Consider the following 25,192-nt stretch of genomic DNA (forward strand, 5'->3'; position numbering starts at 1 on the left):
ATATAGTCTTATTGATCATGCACATTGTTGTCATTTATCCGTATTTTCTAAAATCCATTGGGTCCTATTCGACATGTCCAAGTTTGTAAATAGCCGCCATTACGTCAGACCAAAACATCGTCAATTTTAAACGCACACAAAAAGCACATCGTTTTATTTTGGCCACTACAAAAGTTACCACATTAACCAAAAACTATCATACTTATGGAATGTGGTCTTGATTATCATGCACATTGTTGTCATTTATCCGTATTCTCGAAAACCCCATAGGGACTTTTCGAAAATTGGAGATTCCCGCCGATCTTTCCTGCGTTGTGCTTGACTTTCATACTCAAAATACAAACACTTGGACAGCAAATTGTGATATATTTCATATTGATGACACTTCTGCACTTTGATATTAATAAAATTAAAGCACATAATTGGATCTTGGTGATGATTTCAAATAGAAATTATCGATAATTATGTGTCTGGTTTTCTCCAATATGGCGTCTAGTGAAGACTGAACCGAGTGACCGCAAAGGATTGTGAGAAGGTCAGGGGCCACTATGTAAACACAAGGGCAAATAGAGAGCTGCCAATCTCTCTGTATATATGTCTCTGGAAATATCAATCAAGTATTTTTGTACAATAATATATTACAAATCTGTTATGCAGTAAAACGAAGGCGTATCAAGACGTGTGCATATATTACAGGTAAAATATGCATGCAGTTATAACTGTGTAGATAATAATTATCCTATATAGGTGTAATGTATGCTTATATGGGTTAAAAAACAACCTTTTTTCTACTTTGAAATACGTTTCATTTGGTCGTCGGAAACCAATACATTGTAATTTTCAAACATTTACTAAAGTACATGTATATGATCACCATCGACAACCATAAGAAGGGTTTGACAGGAAACATTAGCTTTATTTTGGGTTATCAAAATGTTTTCTGCAAACTACTTAATCACAGCAAATTGTACATCGTGATAATTTAGATCAAGGGATTGCCTCCCCTTACCTGTAAGTGACGTATACATAATGGTGACATATGAAATACAATATTTGGTATACATATCTTATAAAATAAATAGGATGTATTTAAAAGTATGTAAGACATGCAGTGTTTTATATATTATAAGATATCTTGAATTATCCGTATGAAAATATTTTATATGATTTTTTTTCATAATATAGATTACGTGTATGTGCATGTAACAGAAATAGTTCCGTGAATTATCTTTCATGATATATAGGATATCATAGGATTGATATTGTCCCTTGCATAAATGCAAAGTTGGCTTGGGACTGTTACATAATATTTAAATCCGTTGAATTTTCCGGCAGCGTCGTATAAATGTATTGTATTACTCACTGTCATAGAGTTAATCTCACCGCGGAAATAAAAACTACATTAAAATGTAAATGTCCGCGAGTGTGTTGGCTTTATTCAACACGGCCATAACCTTGGGGGCATTTTAGAATACATAAATTTTATGACAAAGTATCGTTGAGACGTTCGACAAAAACAATGTAATTTACATGGTAAGAACGCTATTTTCCTAGTCTACATGACTTAATTGTTAAGTGGCCCAAAACTATAGCAATTTACTCAGTCTCACAGGGACTTGATACAAATCCCAAACACAACGATACACGAACATGTTTATCATGAGATTTACAGGGACTTGACAGGAATTTCCTATCCACGGCCCGTCTAAAATATATGACCTTGTGTAGGGATTTTGTGTCAACTCTCTGTGATAAGATACATGCAAGTACATTGTATATTTAAAGTGTGTGGTTTTGGGAAGTTATCAAGCCCCTGTGAGAGTGTTTCCAAACTCACATGGCCCACGGGTACTAGCATGGCCCTTCCCGCGATTTCAAGCTCACGCGGGAGACATCAAACAATTAAAAACAGAACTACCGGTAATCATTATTTCCGAGTTGCAGTCGTAATCTCTGGCGCGATTCCACCTGGATCAATGGCGCGTGACGGTTATCTTGTCACACAGTGTTGACGTATCAGCCAGATGGAGCCTGAGTTTACTCGACCGTCGCAGGTAGGGCGGGAGTTCCTTAAAGCGTCATGGCTATATAGTTCCTGTGTGCAGGTGTATTCACACACAATATGAACATTATACGACAGTACTTTATATGCATCAGTGTTAAAATGTAACACAGAGATGGTTGTGGTGGAAATGGTATTGAAAAGTGCGTTCATATGGTCAGATAGTTAAAACTACAACTGCTACCGGACAGTTAACAGTGTTGTGTTCAACAAATGTTTGTCATAGACCTTTAAAGTCTACAAACAGATCTACGGCTGCATGTTTATTCTGTGAAATTAAAAATGACACGTGATCTTTATTGATTACGGAATCTAGTGACATTAAACCACAGGAATCACTTTTAGACGCCAGATGCTTTCTCGCGAATCGGTCGTCTTTGATGGCGAGAAACTGCAACACAATACCGTGGCCGGTGAAACAAGATAATGGGAGGTAAAAAGCAATCGAAGAGGAATGTAACAAGACGTTCTTCATCAACACTAGAAAAACACACCCGAGAGAGGGACGGTTCTAGTCGATGTGAAAATCAGAAAGATAGGTCGCAATCGCTGGAATCAAGACTTATCGACGACAATAGGAAACTCACGTCGGATTTGTTCCCAAGATACAGCATCTGGCTCGTGTTTGTGTTGACATTGTACATACGGATTAGCTATGTATCTAAGGTGGAGAATTGGTGGATACTTCACCCAGACGAGATATTCCAATCGGTTGAAGGTAAGGTCAACACCGAGAGTGTCACTAAACATTGTCGGTCAAGTTTACACAGGCCAGTTTGGCCTACAAAGTATTTTTGTTTGCGGTCGATTGTGTGGATTCTACAAGGTTGTTTAACATTAATTGGTCAATAGCCGGTCCTTAGGTTGGTATATTGTATTCCCCAATGGGCTAAAAGGAGTTGTCTGTAGACTTCGAAAACTAAAATACGACTACGTGGGTAGCTGGAGACATAGCTCTGGACGACGGACGAACGGACATACGAGATATTCGTCCTGCCGGAAGCGGTGTAGGCAGGATATGGATATTCGTTCTAGTTGAAGACGTCCGTCTTAAATCGTAACACTTGATTTATTGTTTCATAATTGTGTCTTTGTGTAATTTGTTCACCTTAGTGTTGGTCACGATCGTAACAATACAAACAAGAAATATCTTTAAAAAAAGATAAACGGCATAGTTTTAATGCCTGTGGTTATAATATAAATCTGCCGAAGAAATAAATGAACGAACTAATGTGTTTCAGTATCGATAACAAAATTATATCAGTTTGAATCGTTTTTGGTGTTAATAAGACTGCATTTGAATCAGGAATATAATTTTATTAATGTGTCATTTGAAAAGATAATCCACTTATTCAGCTTGCATTCAATCTTAATTTTGTTTCGTTTTTAACTGCATATCTGCATTTTGCATTGACCGCTACATTGACCAATCACATACTTCATATTGACCAGTAACGCCACCTGTCGCGTCATATCCGGGCCAAAAGAATATTATACGGACATGCCGAAAAAGAAAGAAATTACAGATGTGCGTTTAGATAAACACACAACACACTTGTAAACAGAAAAACAAACAGCATGCATAGAATACACACCGACTTAAATTACGACGTTCATTTGGACCTATAGACAAATACTGACCTATAGACAAAGACTGACCTATAGACAAAGACTGACCTATGGACAGAAACAAATGTTACACTTATGGATAGAAACAGAAACAAATGATGGACATAGCTAGATTTGCACAATGTTGGGCCTGTGCTCATCTGTACCTGTTTCGTTGTCCTCTAGTTGTGATACGCGATGTTGGACGTATGTTTCGTTGTCCTCTAGATGTGATACGCGATGTTGGACGTATGTTTCGTTGTCCTCTAGTTGTGATACGCGATGTTGGACGTATGTTTCGTTGTCCTCTAGTTGTGATACGCGATGTTGGACGTATGTTTCGTTGTCCTCTAGTTGTGATACGCGATGTTGGACGTATGTTTCGTTGTCCTCTAGTTGTGATACGCGATGTTGGACGTATGTTTCGTTGTCCTCTAGTTGTGATACGCGATGTTGGACGTATGTTTCGTTGTCCTCTAGTTGTGATACGCGATGTTGGACGTATGTTTCGTTGTCCTCTAGTTGTGATACGCGATGTTGGACGTATGTTTCGTTGTCCTCTAGTTGTGATACGCGATGTTGGACGTATGTTTCGTTGTCCTCTAGTTGTGATACGCGATGTTGGACGTATGTTTCGTTGTCCTCTAGTTGTGATACGCGATGTTGGACGTATGTTTCGTTGTCCTCTAGTTGTGATACGCGATGTTGGACGTATGTTTCGTTGTCCTCTAGTTGTGATACGCGATGTTGGACGTATGTTTCGTTGTCCTCTTGTTGTGATACGCGATGTTGGACGTATGTTTCGTTGTCCTCTAGTTGTGATACGCGATGTTGGACGTATGTTTCGTTGTCCTCTTGTTGTAATTTAGACGGTCCTTACATTTGTTTAATTGTCCTCTATTTGTAGTAAGATCTAGACAATAATGTACCTAGGTTCCGTCAGCCTCTAGTTTTAGTAATCTATATATATGTATTATAGACCCACGGTCCATATGTATGTATCATAGACCCACGGTCAATATGTTTGTGTTATAGACCCACGGTTAATATGTTTGTGTTATAGACCCACGGTTAATATGTATGTGTTATAGACCCACGGTCAATATATATCTATAACCCACGGTCAATATGTATGTGTTTTGAACCCACGGTTAATATGTATGTGTTATAAACCCACGGTCAATAGATTTGTATTATAGACCAGTGCATGGTCCATATATATATATGTATTATAAGCCCATGGTCACATGGATGTGTTGTATAACCACGGTCAATATGTATGTATTATAAATCCACGACCCGTATACATATATATGTATATGAATTGTATATATGATCCGTGGGTTGGGAATTCATGTTGGCCAATGCCCATGTGGTTCAGCTGTCCTGTAGTACGACAATCACATACTCCGTTGTCATACAATTTTTACCTTTGTCACAGTAATGATTTGAGTTACCTGACACGGTATAAATTATGTATCGTGTCTATAACACAATTTCCTCTGTTAACACCAAATTACGGACTGTTATGATGCAAAAATCAATATTATCGTCGGGCATTATCTCTGGATAATTCACGTCAAAGTGAAAGTTTACCAACATTATAAATAATATGTTATTGATCTAACCCAGCACACACGAATTCATCGCGGCATATTTACAATGTTTATAGCCATCTTTAACCATACTTCACTGCGCACATTCTATGTTGGCGCGAGCTCTCGTTAGCATCATTACACAAAATTAGCTCGAGCAGCATTTCCCACTCACCAGAACAAACTGCTCGATAAATATCCTGCTGATTTCTGTTAGTTCTTTGTGAATATTGGTACACCAGCTGACAGCAGGTGGGGGAGAGGAAAACGAGCTATACGCTGGTTACAAATTACACCTGTACCACACCTGAATGTTCATTATGCACATGTCAGTCGTAAATGTCTTCAAATGACGAACATCTAATTTACATGATGTGGAATGTCGTAAGGAGGAGAGTTTCTCTACAGATTTCATTTCATACTTTCAGCGCTTAACACACAATAGCCACTGTGTTGACATTATATAGTTGTCGTGACAAACCGCAGTAGCCAGATGTACATAGTACAAATTAACGCGGTATTTCTAATTAAACGTGTCGCCGTCAGTGAAATGTAATGTTCTTATTCCGTCTGGCTGTTATAGAGGTTAATGTATTACCGGTGTGACAGCATATAATCTGATTAATTACTAAACGAATTAATATGATTAAATCTGAACCCAGCTTTATTAACACAAAATAATCAAATTAATTCAGCCTCTACCGGAAAACATATTCATAATCAGTAAATTATAATTTAACATGATGACATTTTCTAAAAATGTTAATAAGCACCTACACGAGATTGCACTGGTGACGTCATCGTGGTTTACGCCCGATCAACTATACGTACGTTGTATGTCGATATACGTGTATGTATACGTCGTGTACAGACAACCGATCATTACAATCATCACATTTATATGAAATTCTAATTAATCGATGACTAATAGGATTCAATATTGAAATATATGGTAAAAACTCGCTAATATCACGATAATTAAAACTTGTCTAAATATGAATTGATGACATAAGAAATATTTATCTATAAAATGGCCTGTCTAAGGTTTTATCACGATTTAGAAAGCCCGAGCAACATACAAGCTACCGAGTGACTATCACATGCAGAATTGCTTTGACTAGAATTCGTCTATCGGCACATACCCTTCATATTGAAACAGGACGTTATCGAAATATTGCAATAAATGAACGTCTGTGTAGAGTCTGTAACCCTGGCGACATAGAAGACGAGTATCACTTTCTGTTAATTTGCCAATTCTTTCAAGATCAAGATTAAGATCAAGATGTATTAAAAAGTATCTGTATTCAAGTTGACCCAATTAATATGTATAACTTACTAATTTCAAAGATGTATCAATGCTGAGTAAATTTATATATGATGCTTCACAAATACGGAAAGGTATGATTTAATGTATATTGCTTAATTTGTCAATTCTCTACACAATTTATTTTGTTTGTTCTACACTGCTATTATGCAGTGCCCGCCAACTGAACAATGTATGAATTGTTATATATGTTTGTACTGATGAGCTGTAAAGCTCAATGTTAATAAACAAATTGAAATTTAAATTGAAATTGAAATTGAAATTGCATGCCGATGTTGTAAGTAACCAAGTTAATTAATTGAAATACATTGACTGATCTCGGTGGTGAAGTTAATGTAACATTACCGTGAAGGTAAATCGATCATGACTACCTGAATAATGTTTTCTATGAAATAGTTAAACTGTTGGCGTGACGATACAGTTTCACTGGGAGTTATGTCAAACATACAAACAATATTTTAAAAGATTTTATTCTCTCTCAGTCGATCACACATGTGTTCAACTAGACAACTACACGTGTGAGGCAATGGGCCACATGCTATAACAAATTCATAATAGTGAAACTGATGATGTATATAAAAAACTGTCTATAGACGTTACCACTAAACCATGTTATATAACCTCCGCTATAAGCCTTAACACCATCCATACCATATGTTGTGGATAAAACTATTTCTGCAATGGCGCAAAAACTAATTAAGGAAACACTGGGAATGGCTCCTCCCAACAGTAGCCAGGGACCTTTAGGTAGCTGATAGGGTCAGCAGTGTCATTAGCTAACGATTAATGAGCGTGCTTAACGCCTAGCTCGATTTAGAGGATGGTATGCATCATTTGAAGGTCATGTCATATTTTGTGCAAAGGAAAACTCTTTTCTTTAGCTATTTGGGAAGAACGACAAAAACTAACGAATCGAGAAACTCGCGCTACACAGGCCCTTTGATACGTAATATTTAAGGCCCGATCTACAACTGATTAACATGACGTATACGAACCTGTTGGCGATTTATGCTAATTTCTATTCTATGTTAACTGTTATCAAAGAGCCGATGATTACGTTGTGAGATATAAAGTCATTTAACCAGAGGGCTATTGACCCAATAACACCTGGGCGCATTCGTGTCGTGTGTGTCACAAAATGTAGCGACTAAACTGTGAGGCTGTTGTATTCTATAAATGATCGAACGGGAACGATAAGGCATGAAACTGATCGTACGCAATCCATCGTGTGAAACTAACAGGGGCCAATGGTCGGAGGATCGGTGTCGCCATCTAGTGTAGTATCACAACAGGCCATTTTCTTCGACAGTCAATTCAGAAAAAAACTACCCTTGTTTAAACTTACAATATCGGTTTCTAAATTCTTTGTGATTGTATTGTTGCATGCAGATATATAATAAATGTTTTGCATGACTGGAACAATACAAAAACGCGCTTTGATTTAAATATACTATGACGTCCTATATATCAGAACCAGATACCATGCAAGCTTTGTTGTACAATATGAGAGAAAGGGGTTGGAGAATTAACAGGATTTCGTGATTCTGCTACATCAGAATGATTTGTTAATTTTATTACATATTTCTGTAATACTGATAGCCATTCGGGCGTATAAGCTGCCCATATCAATCCGAATGATATTGTATGTTTAACGTCCCATCAACAGCTAAGGACGGTTATATAACATCATATAATGTTGAGCGCTGTGTTACGTTTTGGAAACTCCATCCCAGCCGACTATTAGCTATTTGCTTTTCGTTTCCCGGACCCGGATTTATCAACGTTTCCTTGACTTATTTTTCCCCATAGGAAAGATTACCAAGTTTAAGTCTTATAGTTAAGGACGCTTCCTTCACATTCTGTAATGCTATCCTGTGGGGAATTTGAAGTAAGGGATTTCCTTAAATAAGGGATATTGATGAAACTTGAATCTGGTTTGGAGTGCGTGCCACACATTATCATACTCATACTCATCGTCATACTCATTGTCATACTCATACTCATTGTCATACTCATACTCATTGTCATACTCATTGTCATACTCATACTCATCGTCATACTCATTGTCATACTCATACTCATTGTCATACTCATACTCATTGCCATACTCATACTCATACTCATCGTCATACTCATTGCCATACTCATACTCATACTCATTGTCATACTCATACTCATTGTCATACTCATACTCATTGTCATACTCATACTCATCGTCATACTCATTGTCATACTCATTGTCATACTCTTACATAGTCATACTCATTGTCATACTCTTACATAGTCATACTCATCGTCATTGTCATACTCATTGTCATTGTTATTCTCATTGTCATTCTCATTGTCATACCATACTTCATCGTCAAGTTGTACCTAGTAGACCAAAGTAAAGTTCCTAAATAACGTCACTGATGACCACTTGTCCAGGGAGATGCTATAAGATATTAGACCTTGTGGCTTCTCTGACATTACAAACTAAATCTGTTTGGGGCTTTACACTACGGACCGACCGACAGATGCATGCATTCACGGACGGCGGACGGACAGATGCATTCTCGAAGGTCCTGACGGACGGACTGACCGATACTTTAAATGTAAAAATATCTAAAGTGAAGTATGTTTACTCCATACGCCAGTAGGCCTGAATTTCACTTTAGATAATTTTCCCGGTTATAGTGTTACTTGTTAATTTGATTTTACAGATGACAGACTGGATTAACACTTGGGCGACATTTTTGTGCATGCCTTTGGTTTAATCTAGAAGTCGACTCGAGTTACGGTCTGACTAAATCATTCACATTTTTCTCTAAAAGTCGACATTCAATATAAAACGTCTTCCTAGCAAAGGAAATTTTACCTTGGTCAAATAGACTAATTGATGACGATATCAATCACCTGAATACCTGAATGAACCCCTCGACATTTTTGCACACAGAAATGCGACCGCTTTCACCTTCAAACTAGACTTCAATATAACTTAGAAATCCGAGCCTCCGAGATCGTGACAAGGCGCGGTATGTCCAGGTTAACTGGGGCCCACAAAAGACAAAGTCACGACTTCCATGTCTATTTGTACTGTTGTTAATGTATTGGGGACGTTTATTGTCCAGACATCCGAGCTTTTCTCCGTCTTTGTAGTGTGATGTTTAAACGCCCGCTTCTTGTATGGGGACTACTGACGGACTAAGGTTCCTGAACTTTTATTAAAATACAAGTGTACATAATATAATATTTAATCTTATGAAGTCTTTCATTACATTCTCAAGTATTAATTCACATATTATTGTCCCGCGTTTGATTTGAATGCTTTCCTGAAGTACCACTAGCCGTTAATGTGATGTGTAAACCGAAATTCGGCCAGTAGGGTAAAGGCCGGGGAGAACTCGGTAATATTTGTATACAACTCGTCAAGTGTCCCCGATATCTGTCCGTGGACAGAATTCCGATAGATGTCTTTGCTGTTCTTCGAATATCAACGTAATATGTATACGTCTACCAGAAATGGAGAATATTTACCGTAGAAGCCCACTGCACGATGTCCATTGATTGCATTTCCGTTGAGTAACCTTACCCCACACGTTTACCGTGTCGTAACACTTAATGATTACAATATTAACAGTGAAGCTGTAACATCACTGCCAGGGTTAGTTGTACACAGAGAGGCCTCCTCCTTTAGATTTTACATAATGGACGCCCTTTGAATATTTCGGGATTCCTATCCATTGTATGTCAAAGTTCAGCCTCCGTGAGCGATCTGTATTTAATGCCAACCACACCTGTGATTATCCGTAATTGTCTGTACCTCGCCCCGCCCTCAATGTATTCCAGGCCAAACATTCCATTCGGAATTCCTTTAACACACGACGGGGTGCCAGGTATAGTATTGTCTGTCCGCCTTACTCGGTTACGGCCTGCCCTACTTCGGGACATACCATTGTCTCCAGTCGCCACTTGCCCTACATAGTGTTTTTGGTGGCAGCGACGTGACACTTTTATTTCCTAATTTCACTAAAGGAAGATTACGTTTCCGAAACCACACCAGTTTACATTCATGATTTGATATTGACAAGACAAATATTTTACATACCGAAATCAGAACAAAACGTTGTCCAAGAACTAGGAACAATTTAGTTACTAATTAAGATATCCACCTCATTTTCACCGAATTTTAATCTAAAACGTTTAAACTGTGCTATACACGCTATAGGGAAGTTCCAATTATACACACCGTGATCCACCTATCCCTACCTAGCAGTATCAGTTTCTTACATAATGGTAATTAGCATTAATGTAGGTCCGGAGATAATACTGTCGAATGGTGGTTGTTCTATTACTTATAGGATATTGTACAAGGATGGGGGATGTAGAATAGTGGACAAGGACGGGGATGTTGGATATTGTACAATAGGGTATTGTACAAGGACGTTGAATGTAGGATATTGTACAAGGATGGGGAATGTAGGATATTGAGAAGTATGCATTGCGTCTAGTTGTGCCAAATATTAAAATTTTATTCTGTGCTGTAAATCGATCCTGCACGTTATTGGGTCGTAAAACGTCCTTACCATAAATGGTTATCACCAGTCGTTTAGTATAATTCAGCGAGATACCATTTACAATGTAGATTATTTCTACAAACCTCACAGGTAGATTGTAACTTTTAACGATTCTAATTTATTCAGAAATGCTGACCCGATATTTTTCTGGCTTCTGAAGTACGATGAGCAAGGACAACATTAACATTCAGTGTAAAACCTGATACGGGATCTAAATTCCTCAACGTCAAACGCCACTCCATAATCCTAAAGACATTTTGGTATGGAGTATAACCACTGGTTACTATGATAATGAGGAAAATGTGACAAATATTTATATAAAATCGAGTTTACGAACCCCCCCCCCCCCCCCCCTTTATTAATTGCACACAGAACATCTCCAATCACCAGTCTCGTACTGAGACTGTTTCCAATGTCGGACGTTTAGTAAAATCTAGGTTGCTCCATGTTAAATACCAATGCTAAGTTCATGCCTTCTCCTTTTCGTCAGTTAATACATCTCCCTTGATGAGGAAGAATTGTACTTGTTGTCCCTACTGCATGATCGCTAGAGGCGACTTTTGGGATCATATCGTGTACTCTGCTTGAAATACATATCGTTATACACCCGTTAACGTCGTGTAACACGATAATATCTTTATCTTAATCAGTTGCATATCTTTGGCTTTCTTTCTAAACAATTGCCTTTTTCCTAACTCTTTGACACTGTCTCACTTTCGGTCTTTGAGCGTTCGCCCATGGGAGGACGGCTTTGGGTTCTGTCCCCTGGCCGAGACATAGCAGAGTCCATAATAATGGGAGATTCAACTCCTGCTTAACGCTCATCAGCATTTTGTGAGTGGGATGACTGGGATGCCCGTTGTCAGTATGATATGATCGGGTGGGGTGTCCTGCTGGGTGTCTTTGGTGTAGTATGCTTCAGCGGGGTAGCGATATAAAGTCGACATCAAATTCGCGCTATCACGAGAAGACAAATACCAACATACTGCAGCCTCCAAATCTCGCACACAGAGGAGGCCATCTTTAAATGACCATAATTGTTGACAGGGCGTTAAACATATACAATGTACCAACACAGGGAGGCCATCCTAAATGACCATAGCTGTTGATAGGACGTTAAACATATACAATGTACCAACACAGGGAGGCCATCTTTAAATGACCATAATTGTTGATAGGACGTTAAACATATACAATACACCAACGCAGGGAGGCCATCCTAAATGACCATAGCTGTTGATAGGACGTTAAACATATACAATGTACCAACGCAGAGAGGCCATCCTAAATGACCATAGCTGTTGATAGGACGTTAAACATATACAATGTACCAACACAGGGAGGCCATCCTAAATGACCATAGCTGTTGATAGGACGTTAAACATATACAATGTACCAACACAGGGAGGATAGCTGTTGATAGGACGTTTAACATATACAATGTACCAACACAGGGAGGCCATCCTAAATGACCATAGCTGTTGATAGGACGTTAAACAATACGATGCAAACCCAGTCCATTATAGCGTTTTAGGCATTGTCAGAGTACTGTTACGAAGTGTGTCATGAAGCCTCTCACGGATTCGTCTGGACGACGGTGGCTGATTACGGCCATCTTGTGTTGGCGCGTTGACGCTAGCGCGTTAAAACCGCGCTTAAATGATATAAAAGATAAAATGTCGGAAACCGCACCAACAAGCCAAATATAAGCGCCGAAGTGCCAACACGCCAAGCGAAATTTTAGCGCACCGACACGCCAACGCGAGATGGCCGTTATCAGACACCATAGTATGTATGCACTATCTCATTCACACAAATTATAGAGACTGTCAATGTGTACATCGTATACGATCTATATTGTAATATACAAAATCGTGTTAATCGAGTTGGGACGTTGTATCAGAATGGGGTAGATGTCATAGTGTACCAACACTATAGAACATGTGGACTATTTTACAGATGGGGATGTAGGATATTGTATAAGGACGGGGATGTGGGATATTGTACAAGGTCGGGGATGTTGGATATTGTACAAGGATGGGGGATGTAGGATATTGTACAAGGATGACGGGATGTGGGATAGTGTACAAGGACGGGGATGTAGGATATTGTACAAGGACGGGGATGTAGGATATTTTACAAGGACGGGGATGTAGGATATTGTACAAAGATGGGGATGTAGGCTATTGTACAAGAACGGGAATGTAGAATATTGTACAAGGATTGGGAATGTAGGATATTGTACAAGGATGGGGATGTAGGATATTGTACAAGGATGACGGGATGTGGGATATTGTACAAGGATGACGGGATGTAGATATTGTACAAGGACGGGGTGTAGGATATTGTACAAGGACGGGGATGTAGGATATTTTACAAGGATGGGGGATGTAGGATATTGTTCAACGATGGGGGGATGTAGGATATTTACAAGGTACGGGATGTAGGATAGTGTACAAGGACGGGATGTAGGATATTGTACAAGGACGGTGGATGTAGGATATTGTACAGGATGGGGATGTAGGATATTGTACAAGGATGGGGATGTAGGGTATTGTACAGGATGGGGGATGTAGGATATTGTTCAAGGATGGGGATGTAGGGTATTGTACAGGATGGGGATGTAGGATATTGTACAGGATGGGGGATGTAGGATATTGTACAGGATGGGGGATGTAGGATATTGTTCAAGGATGGGGATGTAGGGTATAGTTCAAGGATGACGGAATGTAGATATTATACAAGGATGGAGGATGTAGGATAGTGTACAAGGATCGGGGATGTAGGATAGTGTACAGGATGGGGATGTAGGATATTGTTCAAGGATGGGGATGTAGGGTATAGTTCAAGGATGGGGATGTAGGGTATAGTTCAAGGACGGGGGATGTTGGATATTGTACAAGGATCGGGGATGTAGGATAGTGTACAGGATGGGGATGTAGGATATTGTTCAAGGATGGGGATGTAGGGTATAGTTCAAGGACGGGGGATGTTGGATATTGTACAAGGATGGGGGATGTAGGATAGTGTACAGGATTGGAATGTAGGATACTGTACAAGGACGGGGATGTAGGATATTGTACAAGGACGGGGATGTAGGATATTGTACAAGGATGGGGGATGTAGGATATTGTACAAGGATGACGGGATGTAGGATATTGTACAAGGACGGGGATGTAGGATATTGTACAAGGATGGGGGATGTAGGATATTGTACAAGGATAACGGGATGTTGATATTGTACAAGGATGACGGGATGTAGGATATTGTACAAGGATGACGGGATGTAGATATTGTACAAGGATGGGGATGTAGATATTGTACAAGGACGGGGATGTGGGATATTGTACAAGGATGACGGGATGTAGATATTGTACAAGGATGGGGATGTAGGATATTGTACAAGGATAACGGGATGTTGATATTGTACAAGGATGACGGGATGTAGGATATTGTGCAAGGATGACGGGATGTAGATATTGTACAAGGATGGGGATGTAGATATTGTACAAGGACGGGGATGTAGGGTATTGTACAAGAACGGGGATGTAGGATATTGTACAAGGACGGGGATGTAGGGTATTGTACAAGAACGGGGATGTAGGGTATTGTACAAGGATGACGGGATGTAGATTTTGTACCAAGAAGGGAATGTAGGGTATAGTTCAAGGAGACGGGGATGTAGGATTTTGTACCAGGGCGGGGATGTGGGATATTGTACAAGGATTGGGGATGTAGGATATTGTACAAGGATGGGGGATGTAGGATATTGTACAAGGGCGGGGATGTGGGATATTGTACAAGGATTGGGGATGTAGGATATTGTACAAGGATGGGGGATGTAGGATATTGTACAAGGATGACGGGATGTAGATTTTGTACCAAGAAGGGAATGTAGGGTATAGTTCAAGGAGACGGGGATGTAGGATTTTGTACAAGGATTGGGGATGTAGGGTATTGTACAATGATGGGGATGTATGATATTGTACAAAGATGGCGATGTAGGGTATTGTACAAGGATGACGGGATGTAGGATATTGTACATGGATGGGGGATGTAGGATATTGTACAATGATGGGGATGTAGGATATTGTACAAGGATGACGGGATGTAGGATATTGTACAAGGATGGGGGATGTAGGATATTAAACAAGGATGGGGATGTAGGATAGTGTACAGGATGGGGGATGTAGGATATTGTACCTGGATTGAGAATATAGGATATCATACAAGATTGGGGTTGTAGGATATTGTACAACGATGGGGATGTTGGATATTGCACAAAGATGGGGGATGTAGGATATTGTACAATGATGGGGGATGTAGGATGTTGTACAAGGACGGGGATGTAGGATACTGTACAAGGATGGGGGATGTAGGATATTGTACAAGGATGACGGGATGTATGATATTGTACAAGGATGCGGGATGTAGGATATTGTACAAGGATGACGGGATGTAGGATATTGTACAAGGATGACGGGATGTAGGATATTGTACAAGGACGGGGATGTAGGATATTGTACAAGGATGGGGGATGTAGGGTATTGTACAAGGACGGGGATGTAGGATATTGTACAAGGATGGGGGATGTAGAATAGTGTACAAGGACGGGGATGTAGGATATTGTACAAGGATGGGGATGTAGGGTATTGTACAAGAACGGGGATGTAGGGTATTGTACAAGGACGGGGATGTAGGATATTGTACAAGGATGGGGGATGTAGAATAGTGTACAAGGACGGGGATGTTGGATATTGTACAAGGACGTGGAATGTAGGATACTGTACAAGGACGGGGATGTAGGATATTGTACAAGGATGACGGGATGTATGATATTGTACACGGATGGGGGATGTAGGATATTGTACAAGGATGACGGGATGTAGAATATTGTACAAGAATGGGGATGTAGGATATTGTACAAGGATGGGGAATGTAGGATATTGTACAAGGAAGGGTGATATAGGATATTGTACAATGACGGGGATGTAGGGTATTGTACAAGAACGGGGATGTAGGATATTGTACAAGGACGGGGATGTAGGATATTGTACAGGATGGGGATGTAGGATATTGTACAAGGACGGTGATGTGGGATATTGTACAAGGACGGGAATGTAGGATATTGTACAAGGACGAGGATGTAGGATATTTTACAAGGACGGGGATGTAGGATATTGTACAAGGACGAGAATGTAGGATATTGTACAAGGACGGGGATGTAGGATATTGTACAAGGATGGGGAATGTAGGATATTGTACAAGGATGACGGGATGTAGGATATTGTACAAGGACGGGGAATGTAGGATATTTTACAAGGACGGGGATGTAGGATATTGTATAAGGATGGATATGTAGGATAGTGTACAAGAATATGAATGTAGGATATTGTACAAGGATGGTGGATGTAGGATATCGTATCAGAATATGAATGTAGGATATTTTACAATAATGAGGGATGTAGGATATTTTACAATGATGAGAGATGTAGGATATTGTGCGAGTGAAGCAATTTAGGATATTGTAAGTTTTGAAGAATTTGGATTATTGAATTTATGTGGAGAAGATGAAGTATTTGGAATGTGTAAGATGTTGTACGAGTCTGGGAACGTGTGGAATAGTTTACAGATGTGGTATGTTGTACAGGAGTTTAAGATGGACTACTATGTACACGTGTATGTTCCACTTGACATTGTTTCTGACACGGGACCTCACACATATACCGTAGGGTTCAGTGTAATTGTGTCTCCTATCGGATCAGTCCCCGTCATGTTTGTATTTATACGAGACAAGTAGTCCACCGTGTCGTAAATCTACCCGCCTGTCATCCAGGACAAAACACACCAAACACCCATTGTTAATTCCTTTTTATCTAGAGATTATCTTGAGATAGTGTCGCCGGTTCCGCCCACCACCATGTATGTCATGACTGATTTATTCACAGTTTCGATAATTGTAATGTAGACAGTATATTGATGTGTCTTGGATTAAATGTTAGGTAGATTTTAACGCAGATACGGTTGGTTTGGTTAGATTTATTATCGATTCCACATCAGGTGAGAGGTTAACAATCTCGACGGAGTCATCTTGGACGTCATTGAATTATTTACCGGTCAAACAATTTGATATCACCTAAATACTAATAAAGTATGTGATGTAACTCGCCTTCAGGCTGTTTGTCAATAAAAACAAAGATTACGAGCAAATTGCCACAGAAACCTGCGAGGTGCTGTTTATGACATAGCCCCTGTAGGTCAAGGTAGTTCATTCCGATGTCGTTTGGTTTGGAGGACTTGGAGAACCTTGAAGGACATTGGAGGTCATTGGGGAACATTGGGGGACAATGGATGACATTAGAGAGCATTGAAGGTCATTGGAGGTCATTGGAGGTCATTGAAGGACATTTGAGAACATTGAAGGACATTGGGGGACATTGGAGGTCATTGGAAGACATTGGATGACATTGGAGAACATTGAAGAACATTTGAGAACACAAGAACAAATACTGTGCTTCTCACTGGGATATCGAGGATTTCCGATTTCTACAAAGCTTCTAAAATGCAACATTTCTTATCTCTTTTTTTCATTAATCTCTCGTGTTTTATTTTCTGCAAGTTTTTGGTGTGCCTCTAGACATCAGTCCTCATATGACCATGGTTGTAACGAGGATGTTAAACCCCGAACTAACAGTAACCTACCAACAAACAGAGGACCGTTTCAAACAACAACAAGGTTACAGATGGAGTGCAACCTTCATTAAGGACACACCAATTAATCTGTTCTTTAAACGGCTGTGAAAAACCTCCCGAATAATGGAACCGTTTACCTCCCCTGGGCGTTTGGTGGCAACCTGAGTGGATGGGGTTCTGAATTTACATGTAACAAACAAAGAAACGACTCTCTGGCAGGGCTCTGAAACCATTTCTACACAGTCATGTAGACTTTTTCCCCACTCGGCGACATTAAATTAATACATCTGGACATGATAATTTCCTCTTACCACAACTTTTTTATAATAAAGTGTTGAATTACTTTGGCTTCCAGACGGTCGCTAATCGCGGCCGTGTAATTCCGTACCAAGACGTTTTCGAGTTGGATCGATGTAGGGCTATATATATTCTATGGGACCAATTCAGGCGTTGAGAGCCATGAGTGGTTCTGTGTCGGGAGAAATAACAATGGTACGTTTAATAGTGGGAGTGGTCGTGTTTGTTTGTCTTTACTTAGTCGACGTCCACACTATGTGAGGGGAGTTATTACCAATGATTACTATCCTCCCAATCCATAAACTCTATGTTAATCCAGTAATTGGTGTAGCGATGTACCGAATCACACCGCTTGGCGTGACGACACGAGACAATATCTCCATATCTGATTAGCAATTGACACCCCTAATGTAGGCATGGTGATAGCGACCGGACACCCTCGGTTATCAGTAAAGATTAACGTGGTTCTCCTTAGGATATTATCTTACTTAACAAATGTATCCATATATTATATGTCTTGTACAATTTTGTATGTATGTAATTCTCTACACTTTATATGTCTATAATGAATAAAATCTTTGTCATTGTCATTGACATACAAATGATAAGAATACTTGTCCGCTATTGTCCGTCATGTGATTAGTCCTCATGCAGAAGTCATATGTAACTTCAAGCACCACCATCACTACGATTCAGTTGCCAATTAGACTTATACAATATTACAGTATCAAGCAAAAAAGCTTTGTGTCCATTAAAACAGCAATCACCCCGGCGTTGTGTTAAATATGTTACCTAATCACGTGACTGGCGAAGACCAGCATTTTAATCTTGTTTTTTTTTTATTTGAAAAAATGTCCCCTTTCTTTCCTCAGTTGCACACTCCGAGTTTTATGGATACGGATTCAGGCCATATGAGTACATGCCGCCGCTAGATGACGTCAACACAACTTCCGTCGGACGTGTACAGGAGAACCTACTGGGGATGTACAGCCTGCGGTCATTCTTGTACCCGAAGGTGCTGGTGCTGACACTCTACATGGCTACAATATGTGGTTACACCGGCTCGCCAATGCTTGTAAGTATGGCCCAGTGTCCCTGGAAGCGTTTTAAGACAGTCTTGTAATTGAATAATACAATTCTGCAGTGCTGCTGAATAAAACTGCGATATAAAGCTTTAAAATGTCACAAAATTGTAGTGGCACTTCCAATATATTTCTACGTGTATAAGATATATGTAGTCAGTTAAAAACGGATCACTTTCGTTTTATTTCAGTTTTGGAAGATTTTCCACACCGCAGTGACGTCATGCCTACCCTTGGCTGTTTACACTTTCACCAAAACTTTGTACAAATCACGTGATGTTGCAGTTCTAGCGTCCGTCCTTTCATCCACGTCAGTCTTCCTGTACGTACTCGGAACTCACACTCTAATCAACAGTTTTGTTTCCCCATTCTTCTTCTGGGCACTTGTGCCGTTATTTAAATTATTAATAACCAATTCGGAAAAACAAAATCAAGCCAAGACGCCGGAGCCGGAACCGGAGCCGGAACCGGAACCGGAAGCGGATATTTCTGATATATCAACACCCGTTACGAGTAAATCACTTGACATCATTCCTATTGAAGAAAATAGTCCAAGGGAACATGAAATGTGCGTAGAAAGTCTGCAACCGGAAGATGTTAAACATCACGGTTGCAATAAACAACAGAAAACCATGGAATCACAGCCTGTTGGTAAGGTAGTACCACCTGAAACAGGTCATTCGGAGAGCGTAACAAACAAAACCTTTCATGAAAATGGCGGCATACCAAAGACAGAGACCACGAACAAACTATACACACCGCTACCCTCACGTGGAAATCGCCTGACGAATGTGCACAAGGGTATAATATACGAGATCATGCAGCATTGTACGAAACAGAGCCGGCTGACTGCGCCGTATCAAAAATACGAGCAAAACACTTATATGAGTGGTGACCAGAAACTCTCGACCTATGTGGAGGACACACGGTTAGGTTATGACCGGTCAAATATTATAAATGACCAGATGGATGTTGATTTTAACCATAACTCTAACGACTTCAACAAATCACATTATAAACTATCTCAACCAAGAAACGTGATCAATACAAACCGAACAAATATGGAATATGCTGTAGAAAACTCACCCCAAAATAACCCAGCGCTTGACAGAAACGTTCTTCACACATCGGACAAAACCGGAAGTCATCGACTGAGGAAGAGTAGTCATGATGTCCAACACAATTACTGTGCAATCAACAAAAATATTTGTGAAAAGAATGTACAGCAATCTACAACAACAGAAAGTGTTAGAAAGACGCATTCCAAATTGGTGCTTGATGGGCACAAGATGAACGGAAAACAAGAACATGTGTCCATGGAAAGAGCGGAGACAAAGGTGAAGGAGATTACCAACTATCAAGACGATCATGATTGCGGTAGGGGTTTGTCCGGAACCTCTCCGTTAGAAGGACATATGATGATGAATTTATTCTCGGGCTTTATCATATCATTGTGCGTCTACGTCCGAGCAGATCTCCTCATATTTGTTGCATTGGTTATTTTGCCATATGGAAAGACCTTTTACAACTGCAAATCATTGACGTCACTTCCGTTATTGTTGTATTGTACTGGGGCTCTGATAGGGTTTGCTTTTGGTGTTTATGACGACTATTGTAGTTATGGAACAATGGTTATTTCCCCTTGGCAATGGTTAAATTTCAACGTACTGAGAGACAAGTCCGCTATTTTCTTCGGTAAAAAACATTGGAGTTTTTACATCCGGGCACTGTTTATCCAGGATGAGGTCATGTGTGTTTGCCTGATCGTCAGTGGGTTGGCATTTACGGCAGTCAAGTGTAAACGAATCGGGAACCATGAACAATTAATGTCAACTAACGTCAAGTTATTTATTAGTTTGTTGACATTTTTTATTATTCACTCGTTAAATAATCACAAAGAGGTAAGATTTTTACACGATTTTATTGTTTTATTGTTAATATTTTACGCCAGTTTTATTGTGATCCTAATCAAAACCTATAAACAATATCTTAGTCAGAATTACAATAGTCAGCTATCCAACAGTATTGTAGTGGCATTTGTAGCCTATTTGTGTTCTAGTCAGTGGCGGAACTTTCCCAGTCCAACTTCTGGGTGGGCGTTCCGAAGTCTCCTTAATACCAACGATGTCAACGTATGCTTGGACTATTTACGTCAGCAAAATGACGTCACTGGTGTCTTCATTGATACGTCGATCCACGAGACAGGTGCGTTTTCAACGCTTCACCAAAACGTACCACTGATAGCGTTGATCCATAACGAGTTTTACGAGTTCGGTGTTGACTCCAGACTGTCACACAGGTCTGTCTTGTCGCACGTTAGCCGGACGGACAACTTGTCACTGTCTGTCCTCACAAAGATTACCGACTTTGTTTCAGTGTATAACACGCCGTATCTGTTGAAGACTCTCATCAATAAACCTGTGTACAATTATCTAGTCCTAACAACAGATCGAGCATTCATCGAGGTCGGTTTCCGGGAGGTTTACCGCACAGGTGATATGAGGATTTTGAAACGTTCGTTTTTGTCTGAAGATGAAGTGAAATTACAGGCGATAGGAAATAACATACCGCTTGGGCCGAGCTGTAAGATACTGGACTACGAGGCTAACTGGTTGTTAACGTTCGGACAGCACGAAAAAGCGATACGGAAGCTATCTTATTGTCTTTCTCTTGACAAAACCAACCTACAGTCTTACCAACTGCTGATGGAGGTACGACGTCGTCAAGGTGACGTCAGGGGTGCTCGTGACGTATACAATATGTGTGGTCAATACCATGGACACCGAGCATGCACCACCCGACCTGGTAGAATCGTCATCCACAAGGAGTACCAACTTAACGTTGATATGTGAGCTACCAAGTCCCAGCGGGACGTAAATTATTTTTGAGGAGACAGTGACATTAAATGGCCAAGATTATTAAAAAAATAATAATGAAGTATTTTATGATTTACATAACCGTATTGTTAACCAGTTTGAAACGTTTACCTGTATATGTTACATGCTCTGCTTTCGGGTTTGATTGGTTTATATCTGATCACGTGTTATGCAACATCCTTGTACACCAGATAACATGTTATTCTACATTCCCGATTGGAGGATTGTGACATCGATGACCTGTTTTATTTCACTCTAATTTTGATTTGTTTACACCCGGTTACACTACATTCTGTTAGCCATCACGTGCTCCTCTGTAGATTTGGTTTACCTGGTCAGAAGTAGGTACCGACCGTTTGTGTGGTTTACCTGGTCAGAAGTAGGTACCGACCGTTTGTGTGGTTTACCTGATCAGAAGTAGGTACCGACCGTACGTGTTGTTTACCTGGTCAGAAGTAGGTAGCGACCGTTTGTGTTGTTTACCTGGTCAGAAGTAGGTACCGACCGTTTGTGTGGTTTACCTGGTCAGAAGTAGGTACCGACCGTTTGTGTGGTTTACCTGATCAGAAGTAGGTACCGACCGTACGTGTTGTTTACCTGGTCAGAAGTAGGTAGCGACCGTTTGTGTTGTTTACCTGGTCAGAAGTAGGTACCGACCGTTTGTGTTGTTTACCTGGTCAGAAGTAGGTAGCGACCGTTTGTGTGGTTTACCTGGTCAGAAGTAGGTAGCGACCGTTTGTGTTGTTTACCTGGTCAGAAGTAGGTACCGACCGTTTGTGTGGTTTACCTGGTCAGAAGTAGGTACCGACCGTTTGTGTGGTTTACCTGGTCAGAAGTAGGTACCGACCGTTTGTGTGGTTTACCTGGTCAGAAGTAGGTACCGACCGTTTGTGTTGTTTACCTGGTCAGAAGTAGGTACCGACCGTTTGTGTTGTTTACCTAGTCAGAAGTAGGTACCGACCGTTTGTGTGGTTTACCTGGTCAGAAGTAGGTACCGACCGTTTGTGTTGTTACAGGTGACATGGCTGATATTGATTATTTGTTATTGAAGCCTATAGCAAACGTAACTTGTGATGACGTTGGCATTTATACGGAAAACCGATACTGCATTTAACTTTGGGGCCCTAATCACTTATCTATATTTAATTAAAGTTTTATCCGTCTCATCTTACTGCCTGGTCATTCTATCCATGTTGGCAAGTGTCAGCAAACGCATCGATGTTCATTTTACAAATATTTAGCTATAGGAAGTGTTTTATTTATTTTTTCATTTAGTCTTTATCAATTTTTATACAATGTGTAGAATGAAAAATGGCATGTTTCGTTTTAAAAACTCGCATGATTGAAACAAGTTTTTTTTATCTCATGTGTAGCATTTCTGACGTCAGATATGCATTGCATATGGATATTATGATAATAACCGACCGCAACAATATTCAGGTTAATGCACATCCATATTCACCTCAACCAAAGACGATGATTCTATGCATGAATGAGTATACAGTAGTTTATATTTTATTTAGCATGACAGGCTGGTTGACTTCGTGTTTTCGTAACATCATTTTATATGTATATCAGATTGTAACTGTCAGAAAGAATTCGAAATATGTAACTTTATCAAAAATGTGAATTTCTTGCGGGTTTGTTGAATAAAATACTCCATTTGTACAGCTTTAAATCATATCGGTGTGTGGACATATATCACCGTGGAGAAGGTTTCGGACTTGGAGCGCGCAGGACTTGCGTTCCCTTGCATTAGATGGCGCGGTCGACGCACTTGGAGGGAGCGCGAAGCGTGAATATGGCAAGAGATACGAGCATGAACTTTTTCGATCCGATCTCGGAGAGAGATATCGATAGCTAATATAATTTCAATCAATTGTTTGCTTTTCTGCAATAACTAATCTATCGTTGTGGAGTGTTGGTTTCAGCGAAGAGCTCGCGATTTACTCAAGCTAAGGCACATTCATGACGCGAGTGGAGACGAAGGATCGTTGTTTATGTTTTCGCTGCTAAAAACAACAAGCCTGTGACGGTCTCGCATATACTATAACTTCAGAAGTAATCAGATTTAGATGTTATTGGAATCAGTAATATTCTAACATGTTTTTGGAAGTTTACATGTTTTGGTTGCTGTGAAACATGTCTTTTGTTTTCATCGGTCTTGAAGGGACGGCAGTATGAGGGAGGGCCCTCGTAACTGGCGACGGCGAATATGGAGCACATTCCTTAGACGACTATTGTAGATTTCATACTGTGTCTGTGTTATAACTGTATGTTTAAAATGATCTGAACATAAGAGAAACACATATATATTAAGTAAGTTCTTGTAAAAAACTGTCGTATATCTTTGCCGGAAATCTTTCTAATATTGACCCGAAAATTGACTTTATATTTAAATGGGAATGTAACAAAGAGAGCTTTTCAATCATATCTGCACCGTGTAAATTTTGTATATCGTGGCCCTAGTGAAGCAGTGTATCTCTTGATGTCAGTTTATTGGAGAACACGACGATGTCAGTTACAAGGGCGTGTGTCTGCCAATAGAACGTACATTTTGGACATCAAATACATATATGAATGTTTTTTTGTTTAATTTATTAAATGAGATATGATCAAAGTATGTGATATTTTGTATTTTGAACCTTGATTAAAAGTTTATTCGGTCGTAAACACGCAGTCCACAACCACATTTATTTAACACCAGTCGAACATTTAATATACAAAAAGTCGTAAAAACATCAAACGATAGATGTTTAGACTCGCATGAAAGTAGATCAATATGGGACGGATTTTATGATTAATTATTTTTCTGCTGGTAAACATATTTCAACGAAAATATCAATTAAATCCAGCAGATGTTAATACATGAAACCTTTACCATGTTAAAATATATCTACAGTAAGCGGAATGTGACTATTGAAGGATTTAACACCGAGGTCAATGATAATATTCAACACGTGGATCTAGAAGATACATGTTCAACACCTAGTGAAGGTCTAGAAGATAAATGTTCAACACCTAGTGAAGGTCTAGAAGATAAATGTTCAACACCTAGTGAAGGTCTAGAAGATAAATGTTCAACACCTAGTGAAGGTC

General features: G+C 39.7%; 1 protein-coding gene across 4 annotated transcripts; it reads left to right on the forward strand.

Moving 5' to 3' along the window:
• Positions 1-1,870: 1,870 nt before the first annotated feature.
• On the forward strand, positions 1,871-24,713 carry LOC117333172. 4 transcript variants are annotated; one of them, XR_004533834.1, is made up of 4 exons: positions 1,871-2,780; positions 19,008-19,210; positions 19,409-22,970; positions 23,085-24,713. XR_004533834.1 is itself a non-coding variant. In XM_033892330.1 (3 exons), exons 1-3 carry the CDS (start codon positions 2,489-2,491, stop codon positions 22,067-22,069), a joined length of 3,156 nt encoding a protein of 1,051 aa, XP_033748221.1. In that variant the 5' UTR covers positions 1,871-2,488; the 3' UTR covers positions 22,070-24,713. The 4 variants fall into 4 exon arrangements, 1 of the variants encoding a protein (XP_033748221.1); XR_004533833.1 differs by having other exon boundaries at positions 19,409-22,438; positions 22,553-24,713; XR_004533835.1 differs by having other exon boundaries at positions 19,409-22,438; positions 22,591-24,713.
• Positions 24,714-25,192: the final 479 nt, after the last annotated feature.

This window comes from Pecten maximus, chromosome 8 (assembly GCF_902652985.1).
Source record: "Pecten maximus chromosome 8, xPecMax1.1, whole genome shotgun sequence".
NCBI classification, from domain to species: Eukaryota; Metazoa; Mollusca; class Bivalvia; order Pectinida; family Pectinidae; genus Pecten; species Pecten maximus.

What these genes read in the sequence shown, in the direction of transcription:
- LOC117333172 (XM_033892330.1), top strand. Translation starts at nt 2,489, where the DNA reads ATGGGAGGTAAAAAGCAATCGAAGAGGAATGTAACAAGACGTTCTTCA. An exon ending in GATATTCCAATCGGTTGAAG is followed by an intron (nt 2,781 to 19,007) that starts GTAAGGTCAACA and finishes TTCTTTCCTCAG; the next exon opens with TTGCACACTCCGAGTTTTAT. An exon ending in ACACCGGCTCGCCAATGCTT is followed by an intron (nt 19,211 to 19,408) that starts GTAAGTATGGCC and finishes GTTTTATTTCAG; the next exon opens with TTTTGGAAGATTTTCCACAC.